Source organism: Laetiporus sulphureus, assembly GCF_001632365.1.
Source record: "Laetiporus sulphureus 93-53 unplaced genomic scaffold LAESUscaffold_5, whole genome shotgun sequence".
Lineage (NCBI taxonomy): Eukaryota > Fungi > Basidiomycota > Agaricomycetes > Polyporales > Laetiporaceae > Laetiporus > Laetiporus sulphureus.
In genome coordinates this window covers 57,352-67,214 of record NW_024468514.1, presented here as the reverse complement: position 1 = coordinate 67,214, position 9,863 = coordinate 57,352, and the positions used below count along the sequence as shown (strand labels likewise).

The following is a 9,863-nucleotide window of genomic DNA, read 5'->3' as shown; positions in this document are numbered from 1 at the left end:
GTTAGGTATATTTGGTATCTAAGTCTCTGTCCACGTTGTGGACTAGTACGTGTGAGAAAGCACACGTGGTTCTGAACGTTCTAGCAGGGAACGCTTCATAACAATAATCGGCTCATTTGTGATGTATTTCATTTGTAGGGCATTAGTCACGTGACTGCTTTCTTCCTCATTCTATGCTTGCTGGACACCTTTCATTATAGGTCCATGTAGCAGCATAGCTCGTTGAAGGCCATGTGAGGACATGACACTCTATGTTGAATCTAGTCCTTACAGGCAACCCTTCTAGCTTATTCTCTATACCAGCATATATAATGTATATGCTATGTGCATCAGCACCATCTGTTTATTATACAGATGTGTGCTTGGATACCTGACTATATGATCTATAATCTGGTCCAGCGCTTAGTGCTGGTGCTTAGGGTATTTATATGAGAATGGTTAGGGTCACAAGGACTGTATTTGTGACACCTATAGCCTAGACTGTATGCCCTGGAGTGGCTCAAAACGCGACGGGACCTACTGTTTGACCCATAACGCATGTCTGTCAATCACCAACTTAAGTTGTGAGGATGGCATGTGACTCTGACTCACTGCTAGTGATGTGCCGGGCTCGGCCTCAAGCCATAAGCCGGGCTGAGCTGAGCCCAAAAAAGCAGAGCTGAGCTGGGCCCTAGGGGGCCGCTTGAGAGGGCTCATGGCCTCGCTTGCTCTTTTGGGAAGCTGAGGCCGAGCCGTAAAGCTGTGGCTTCACAGTGGCACAGAGAGTGTACCTTCCGAGGTCCCTCAGCCTTTCCATCTTCGCTTTTCATCTTGTCCTTCTCACTCATGTTGTCCTTGCCACCGACATGCACGCCCACTGCACGCACGAAGTGCTCGCAAATCTGATCCTCGAGTCTCATGCTGGCATGACACACCATTTTAGGCAGGTCAGTCACATGCCTCTTTCCCCTTGTCACCCCTCTGATCTTTGAGCAGATTGAATGTGAATGTTCAAACATCCACAGCTCTCCTTGTTTCTTACTGTTAAGTATCATTTTCATGTGTATCTACATGATAGTATCACTGTACACTGGCAAGGTTTGTACCTAGTCTATACATTAATTATGAATAAAAAGCTTTTTTTTTTGAAAAAAGCCGGGGCTTTGAGCTGGGCCTAAGCTGAGCCGAGCCTGAGCCATCTTCCTTAGGCCTGGCCTGCATTGCTGATAGGCCTGAGCCTGCTAAAGCTGAGCCAAAGCCAGGACTTTTGAGCTGAGCCAGGCCAGGCACATCACACGGTGTGAGATGGAGGTAGTCACATACCTCGAACGTGCATTGTTTCCTGCAGCAGTATAGTGCATGACTAAGCTACAGAAATGCTCATCCATTTGTTACACAGTGCTGGAGAATGCGACAGGGCCTGTTACTAGGAAACAGCGAGCACACAGCAAGCATTCGTGCAACATCATCTCGTTCATCAAATTGTTAGAACTACCTTCCGGACGCAAGCCATGTTCAGAAGCTTAGCAGAGCCGTCAGCAGAGATATGTTCATGCGAGACTGCACCCTCATGACATGCTAGCCAGTGGACATCTCATGGAGTAGGCCACCTTCTCGCACACGAAACTTCACATTCTCACATGCCCTATATGATAGACAAACTATGCGTTCTGCTGGTCCCTGGCCAGTCAGCAACAATGCCGTTGTCCTCGATGACACTCATATGCATTCTAATCTAATCCAGTTCATTGTCATCAATGATCGCAGTCTTGCTGACAGCATCTTCATGCACGATGCCCCTGTACGTTGCTGAACAGTTGAGGAGTGATGGGTCAGTGCATTTATGCTGCAAGTCGGGATTGATCAATGACACACCGTTGCCTCAATTGTAAAGAGCGACGACATCACCGACCCCTCCAACATGATGTAGCTCTTCTACTCAGTGCTTCACTGCATTCTCAAATGGCTCATGCAGATACTGCATGCAACGTCAGATTGTGGAGGCTGCGGCGAGGCGGTCGAAGTATCATGCAGAGAGCATCAGCGGCGACGCACGCGTAGCCACACCTGCTACTGCAACTTATGTTGCTGTCCAGCACCATTCCTGGTCTCACTCACACCTACAGTGATCTCAATCCTTTAACCTGTAGCCTTCCTCCAAGCCTTCCTGATCCAGCCCTCGATGTGCCACTTTTCTGCCCAGAAGCCCGCACCCTTGTGCGGTGCTTTGCTGACACCCCCTTTCAGCTTATTTGTCCAGCTGCCAGTCGAAGTGCAGGCAGTGATACAGCCATGCTCGTCAAAAGTGACAGCACTGACAGTACTGGTAGAAAGCTGATCCAGCAACTCCTTCGGTGCCTCCTCCTGATCATGTCTGCCCTTCCCGCCAGGGAATGGCAATGGCTCCTCCAGCAGACTCAAGCCTCTCCTGTGCCCTCTCTAGCACTGCTCTGTCCAGAAGTAGCTTGGATCAACTAGTTCAACTCCAAGTACTTCACCGAGTGGTTCTACAGGGCTGCCAGATAGCATGGTGTGCGGAGTTGTCTCAGGGGACAAGTACAATGCATGAGCAAGTGTGGAGAATTGTGTGCTTGTGTCATTAGGGTGATTCCCATACCATGTCGAGTGGCCGGGACAGAAGGGTGCATTGACAGTGGAACAGAGACCATAACTGAGGCTTCCAGCTCATTCTAAGTGCAGACAATAGGTTGTATGCGAATTCATGAATGACTACGAGTCTGCACAGTGACTCACTTTACCAGTGACATAGAACATGGCACCCTTGCCATGTGCCCATTGCGCAGGATACCTCCATGGACACACATGCACTCATGCTGGAGGTGGAGCTTGGTGGCTCAGACTTGATGGTGGTGCACGTTGGAACTGTGCACATGCGTTGCTGCTGACGGCGCACTGCAGATCTGCAGTTTGCACGATGAGTGGCATATCTTTTCAAAAAAGGTATTCAAGGGCATGACGAACCAACTTCTGTAGAACACCTCAACTTACTGCAACAGCCGTTAGCAGAACCACCTCAAGCAAATCTGCCATGCTACTGTCATGTGAGAGAGCTGATATTCCACCGTCGTCTAGGTCCTCGAGAATTCTGTCCAACTCTTTTGCATGGCCAGACGTGTGAAGAACCTTACATATTGAGGCATGACAAGTAGTCCAGGTTGGGCTGAACGAAACAAGACCATGCATATGGGGGATGAAAATGCAATCTATGAAATAGAAAGGCTTACCAATGCTTTCCCAGAATTGGTATGGTCACTTAAAGTGATGACTTCAGGTAGAAATTCTCGAGAATCTGTCACGTAATCCCAAGTGAGAATGCAGTAAACGTTGGGTTTTGCCTTATTTGTGGCCACTCAGTCATAACATACTTGGTAAGCGATGAAAGGGAGACTCACCTCTATGGGTTCAAGGGCCAGTACAAGCTCACTGAACATCTGATGCATGCAAGCCTCAAGGGTAAGCACGTTCTCCAGAGAGTTGATGCCATTTCCCTTGAGACCGTCCAGTATATGACCAGAGAATGTTTGCAAGGCTGTCCATATTGCAGTTGAACTGAGCATTAGTCTCTTGGAATGCATGAGAAGACATTGTAGCACACCATCGGGACATTCATCTCCTCGAAGTTATTCAGACTGAAAGGCATAATATGCGCTGCTTCTGTCTTGTCCAAGCCCGTTAAGGTCGTGACTTGAGATGCATGCTTCGAATCTACTTTCCCGGTTATGACGCATTTGTACCCATTGCACACCAGAGCCTGCATGAGCTAGGTCAAACTGCAGCCTGCATCCAGATACAAGCAAACGCACCCTGACCTTCAGGGTACTAAGACACTTCGCAGACTCAAGTGTCATGGTCAGTTCAAAATGGTCATGAAAGGGATGACTGCTGGGGGCTGGTGTTCTCCCTCCGGCGGACCTAACTACCGCACATCGCACTCAGAGCTGCACCATGCAAAGTAGAAGCAACGTACCAGGCACAATTATGTTGGTCCAGTAGTACTTTGCGAGGTCAGTCAATCGTTCCAGTTCAACATCATTTACTGCCCATGCAATATTAAGCTTGCCACGCATGGATGGTGCATATAAGATGGTGGCTTGGAGTAGATTCTTCTCGTTTGTCGAAGCAGGGGAATTTGATATCTTCTGAAGCTGATCAGAGATAAATGCCTGCGTCAATGCTGAGCCTGAAATAGCCCCTGGGTAGGTTGCAGGAATCATTAGGAAAACGAGCACGATCAGTCATGAATAGCATTCGGCATAAAATTCCGGCGATGTTTTTTACATGATGTCAAAAAGTCCGCTCTCCATGTAAGTATTTTACATGATGTTTTTAATGTCAAAAAGTCCCTGCACATGTTATAGGCGCCCAACAAATGTGACCTCACCCAGCTTGATTTTTTACATGTAAATTACATGTGAAAACATCCAAAACTGTGTCAAAAATGTAAAAAACATGAAAGTTCGTAACATGATGCAAATGCTGAAGGAAACATGACTTTTTGACATGTAAATTACATGTAAAAAAACATCCAGAACCATGTCAAAAATGTAAAATACATAAAGTCATGCAGCATTAGAGCATGCTGCAATCGAAATCTATACTGCATGAAATGTGACCTTTTGACATGTAAATTACATATAAAAAAAATCCAGAACCGCATCAAAAATGTAAAATACATGAAGTCATGCAGCGTTAGAGCGTGCTACAATCGAAATCCCACACTATCGCACCCTCTGTATCCGTAGCGTCGCGCTGCCCCTCTGAATCTACATCGATGGTTTCTGGGTCACCATCGGTAGCCGTTGTACAAGAAATTGGAGCAGTACTTGATAGTATGTGCTGCAGTTCTGCTGACTGCAAGTCGATATCTTCCTCAATCTGCAGACTGTCAGCAGAGCCACAATCCGTCGATGGCTCGTCCAATCATTGCTCCACTGCGTCATCATCCATGCTGGCATCATATATTGAGAACTTCGAGGAATGCATCATGCACATAGGAAGGTGCACTGTCATAGGATTTCCCCAACCCAATCCACTCACTTGCATGAAAAATGAAAGCATCAGATTTAATCATCGAAGCGAAGTTTCAAGCATGTGGCCGGCCTCTCCCTTCATTTTTGACACCTGGCCTGCTTTCCATGATTCTTTCTCTTGGCTTTTTCCTGTTCGAGTTCTTTCTCTTGGCTTTTGCCCAGCTTTTGCCTGCCCGGTCACCGGTACGAAGGTGCACGTGATGACCCTTTTTTGACATTTTTGACATGGGTATTTTGGGGCAATGTAAAATACCTTGTAAATTACATGTAAATTACATGTAATTTACATCAATGTAAAAAACATAGGAGTTTCTTGCCATACGCTAGTCGTGAAGCTTATTCAATCAGATCCAGTGTGCTGAGCCTGACCTTTGCTTACTAAGCAGGCAGACAAGGAGACGTGCTCGTACCATGTTCTTAACACACCACTGCCAGTCATGGTGCTGCCATTTGAATTGCACTTGAAATCATCCACCGTCAAATGGGCGATTATGAATTTCCTGTCTCATATCCCATTAGCATTGAAGCTCAGCGAAGAGTACCTTGAACATGGAATGTTACCCGAGGACTGTGAGATCACACAGAGAATCTGTTCATCTCTCGATTTAGATGCGCTCAAAGGTGTGGCTGGTGACGTCGCCGGTGATGTCTGCACGGGAATATATCTCACAGGACAGGGTAAAAGTACACTTTTGTATTTTCATTTCACTTGCTAATGTTCCGCCCATGTTCGTCTATTCCCTCCATTGCATGGATATGTCAATTGTGGCGCTCAGGTGGCTTCAACATGGTAAGAATGATGTTTCTTTTGCGAGATAAGCTCTCATTTCGGCGCAGATTTACATGCTTACATTCAGGAATTCACCTGACTTGGTGGCCCGTGTCAATGGAAGCTGTGCTCAACAGGACAGCCTTCAACCGGATAGCATAATTGATCACAGGATAAGAACTGAGGTTTGATCTTGAAATGTCATGGTGCATATTTTTAATAATCTTTATTGTTATAGGTGGAGACATTGGAATGGGTACGTTTAAACACATCTATTCCTGTACCAAAGGTCTTGACGGTGCAAACAGACCCTCAGACTCCAGTCAAAGCGCAATACACTATACAAAACAGGGTCAGATGATAATACAGTAGTTCCATTTCGATGGCTTATCTCTGGTCTTATTCAGGTTATCGGCCGTAGCTTTGCAGAGGCAAAATTGTCCATGACCGCTGAACAGATCGAATCCATTATTTCCCAGGTTGCACAATTTGAGGCTCAACTCTGGCAAACACGATTTGATGCCATAGGCGCTCTGAAGAAGACTGAAGATGGCAGATTCACGGTTAGACCAACAGTATTGTCGTGCACTCTCTCCGTCAATTTGCATCATGACTGGGGACCGTGGACTTCATCTTTGGAATGGCTAAAGGTGTTCACTGCTGGCGAATTAGATCTCCTAGAAGACGATCCAGAGGAGTGGTGTGATATGCGTTCCACCTTTCGATTGGTCAACAGAGATGCGGAGACATCCACAGAGCCGATGCAACATATTGTATAATTCAGGACTTACTTTTGACTGCTTCTCGACGCTATGGATGAGCTCGCGATGGTCCTTCCCCATAAAGAATATGACCCTCCCGAAAACCCGTTCGTTTTGTTCGATGAAGACATATCTCCTTCGAACATTATGGTTTCGTACGACGGTTTCAGCCATTTGGTCAGTATCGTCGACTGGGAGGGATCGGCGATAATGCCTCTGTGGGCTTGTATGGGCAAAGAGCGCATTTTGAATGTCCAAACGCAAGATCATGATCATCTTCGTCAAGTCAGGCAGTCAACCCACGAGAATACAGAGCCCCTGATTCTTCACGCCAAGACAACGACCTTTCCATTACAGCTTCTGTATCACCACGTCTCAGCACGGGCATCTGTGTATTGGAGCATCGAGAAACTGAATAACCATTTTCGCTGGGTCATCTCTTCCTGTTGTGAAGATCACGCTCTCCCGTTCCGTAGGCTCCTGGAATTCATCAATGATGGTAAGTGGCAGTTCGGTTCTATTTTTCCTGCTCCGTTTATGTTGATTATCGTACTATGCTCAATAGATCACTAGGGTGTGGAGGTGTGCTCGGGATAGAAGACGTCTTTTGTCATGTGCGTGTGTGGATTTCTGCACTCGATGACCATCGCATGTCGTAGATAACATATTGACTCAGGCTCTCTCGCTCACTTTGCCATAGGCTATAAAATTGTTGTCATGTTGTCATTCTCTATCGTATATCTTCAAAATTCCGTGCATTCACTACTGCAATAGGCGGGAGGAATCGCCACACCACATTTTCTGGCTCTCCAGGAATGTCATGAATTCCTCGACTCGCGAGTTTCATATTGTCATCATGACTACATGCACTGCAGGTGGAAATTATCATCAATACAGACTGTGATCCAAAGTTGAGTAGTCATACTAGGAAACACTTAAGAGAAACAGGTCTGCAAGCGTGCAGAACAGAACATTATTCTGCGGCGCCACATAGCTTTAAAGCCCGACGACAGACTCCCAGGCCGGTGGCTTGATTCTCTCCTTTCAACAATTGATCGTCCTGAGCTCTTATAGGTTTATCATGGCCGACACAATTAGTGACACCGTAAAATATGTCCTACAGGTCTTTTACTTCTTGCTGTTAGCCTGTTTTCGAGACGTCTCTCACATTATTTCGTAGAACAAGGGGTCGATTCAGACACACATGGCGAAACACAAGGCAACATGGGGGCCAGAACCTCCTGCAGCTCAAGTCGAAGAAGGGCTCATAGAGGCTTATGTCCGTGTCAGACCTCTTCTTGAGCACGATCTTGACTGCGGGGCTTTTTCTTTAATCGATATTCAAGGACGCCACACTGTTCACTTCACGCACCCTACAGTGCGTGCCATTGGGTAAGCCATAGCTCGATGCTACGCCCTGTCCAAGCTCATACAAACATAGAGGGCGATTTTCGACGAAGAGCTTCAGTGCATGCTCAGTGTTTGGAGCAGACACGGACAATGACTCTGTGTATACGGCTATGAATGTGGCGCAGACTGTCCAGCAATGTTTGGACTTCAACAGGAGTGAGTTGTCGGTACTAGCGTACGGGCAAACAGGTACCGGTAAGACGTATACCACGACCGCATTAGAAGGTATGCTATTGCATTGCTATCAGAACGGCGGTCACCATACTCATTGGCTCAGAAAGGATCATCAGTCATATTTGTCAAGGGGGAGCGTTGCAAGCATGCACGATTTCCGTTGAGGCGTTCGAGATCAGAGGCCTTTTGGCTTATGATCTTCTATCAACACCATCGCTTGCACCAATCAGAATTCTGGCAGCCGGTTCTGGGGCAGTCAATTATCTCGGTCTAACCAGGCACAGTGTACTTAGCCAAGAGCAGCTTTCTGAATTGTTATCTAATGCGAAAGAGCTGCGGTTGACGAGAAGTACGGTGAAAAACAGTACGAGCAGCCGGTACGTCTTTCGCAGCTTCTTCGACATCACCAGGCTGAGTGCGGTAACATAGGTCCCACTCGATCATACGGATCCACATAGAGTCCAAAGAAGACGGCTCGAAAAAGTCATGTATCCACATCATCGATCTCGCTGGTACGCACTATCAGTGTATCGGACGAAACATCACCAGAATTCCACTGCAGGTTCCGAGAGATCGAACATATTAATCCAAAATGACGCGGAGCGCATGAAGGAATCCATTGAGAGTTCGTAAACATCGTACTAGTTCTTCATCTTCACCATGAGATCTGATAACCATCGTCAGCGAACAAGTCACTCGCTGCGCTCAAGGATTGTATCCGCGCGAGATTGAGTAGCAGCGGTCACGTACCTTGGAGAGGCAGCCGCTTGACGATGGTGCTTAAGGACATCTTCGACCGCTCGCAAGATATATCCGACCGTACTACGAGCAAGCTCATGATTGTGGCATGCGTGAGCCCCAGTCCGCTGGACGTGGAAGACACATTGAACACGCTGCGATACGTGACTGTATTCCAGGTGGGTGCATGATTATCGTCTCCGATCCAGCAGTGCCGTTATGCCTACGGCAGTTGAATGATGGGGCGAAGTGTACCGAAATGAGAGGAACTATGGGGTTGACTCTGCACGAAGATGCCATGAAATGGGGCCATGCGGAGAGCGTGGTATGTCTTTACTGTTGGAGATCAGCACAGTCCGTCATTGGTGGCGCGAATCTAGGACTATATCACCCGCAACTACTCCAAGCTCGCACCAGTCTTGCATAGGCTCCTCAGAACTCCTACAGTAATAATGGCAGATCTTCTTCCTCTATCAGCCGCGGAGCTATCGAAGCTTTGCTCCACGCCCACACCTGAAGAAGAAAGCGGGAGTCTGCCGGCGCCAAACGCTCGAGAGGTGGCTCAAGCAAAAAGCTGGCTCACGACCTACAGGGCTAAGATGGATGTGCTGGTTCAGAAGTCCCAAGCGCTGCACGAGCAGATAGCGAGGCTCAAGCTGCAGAACTCGGTATCGGCAGGGAATGCTGTTCTGCGCGCCCTCGATGGGAGAGATCCCATGGCCGGCGAAACGGGACTGGTGACGAGAATCGACGGCAGTGGTCGCGCGAAGTCACATTACAAGAGATCACACTAAAGCGAAAATGCATACCATGTTGCGTGCCGAAGTTGACGAAATCGCATGATCTCTTTGACTAGCATTATCCGTACGCCGTCGTGCCGAAGTGCAGTGTAATCGATTGGAACTTAGTATTGTTTTCGGGGAAACGAAGCGCAGAGTGTCGATGGTGGCTCATGCGTTTCTATCTCTATGTACCTTTCTC

The 9,863-nt window shown here is 47.4% G+C and overlaps 3 protein-coding genes across 3 annotated transcripts; 1 reads left to right on the top strand and 2 right to left on the bottom strand.

The window, feature by feature from the left end:
* Positions 1 to 2,118: 2,118 nt before the first annotated feature.
* On the bottom strand, positions 2,119 to 2,754 carry LAESUDRAFT_711480 (uncharacterized protein; the record flags this gene model as incomplete). The annotated part of the gene is made up of 2 exons (XM_040906835.1): positions 2,119 to 2,418; positions 2,734 to 2,754. The coding sequence occupies 2 exons, from the start codon at positions 2,752 to 2,754 to the stop codon at positions 2,119 to 2,121; spliced, it is 321 nt and encodes a 106-aa protein (XP_040767968.1).
* Positions 2,755 to 2,979: 225 nt separating this feature from the next.
* LAESUDRAFT_793099 (uncharacterized protein) lies at positions 2,980 to 4,214 on the bottom strand (the record flags this gene model as incomplete). Its single annotated transcript, XM_040913939.1, has 6 exons — positions 2,980 to 3,203; positions 3,254 to 3,335; positions 3,393 to 3,563; positions 3,584 to 3,760; positions 3,804 to 3,916; positions 3,968 to 4,214. 6 exons carry the CDS (start codon positions 4,212 to 4,214, stop codon positions 2,980 to 2,982), a joined length of 1,014 nt encoding a protein of 337 aa, XP_040767967.1.
* A 3,406-nt stretch (positions 4,215 to 7,620) lies between these two features.
* Positions 7,621 to 9,863, top strand: LAESUDRAFT_672890 (P-loop containing nucleoside triphosphate hydrolase protein). Its single transcript, XM_040905507.1, has 9 exons — positions 7,621 to 7,683; positions 7,741 to 7,952; positions 8,002 to 8,195; positions 8,248 to 8,521; positions 8,574 to 8,656; positions 8,707 to 8,769; positions 8,829 to 9,061; positions 9,115 to 9,207; positions 9,263 to 9,863. The coding sequence occupies exons 1-9, from the start codon at positions 7,642 to 7,644 to the stop codon at positions 9,674 to 9,676; spliced, it is 1,608 nt and encodes a 535-aa protein (XP_040767966.1). The 5' UTR covers positions 7,621 to 7,641; the 3' UTR covers positions 9,677 to 9,863.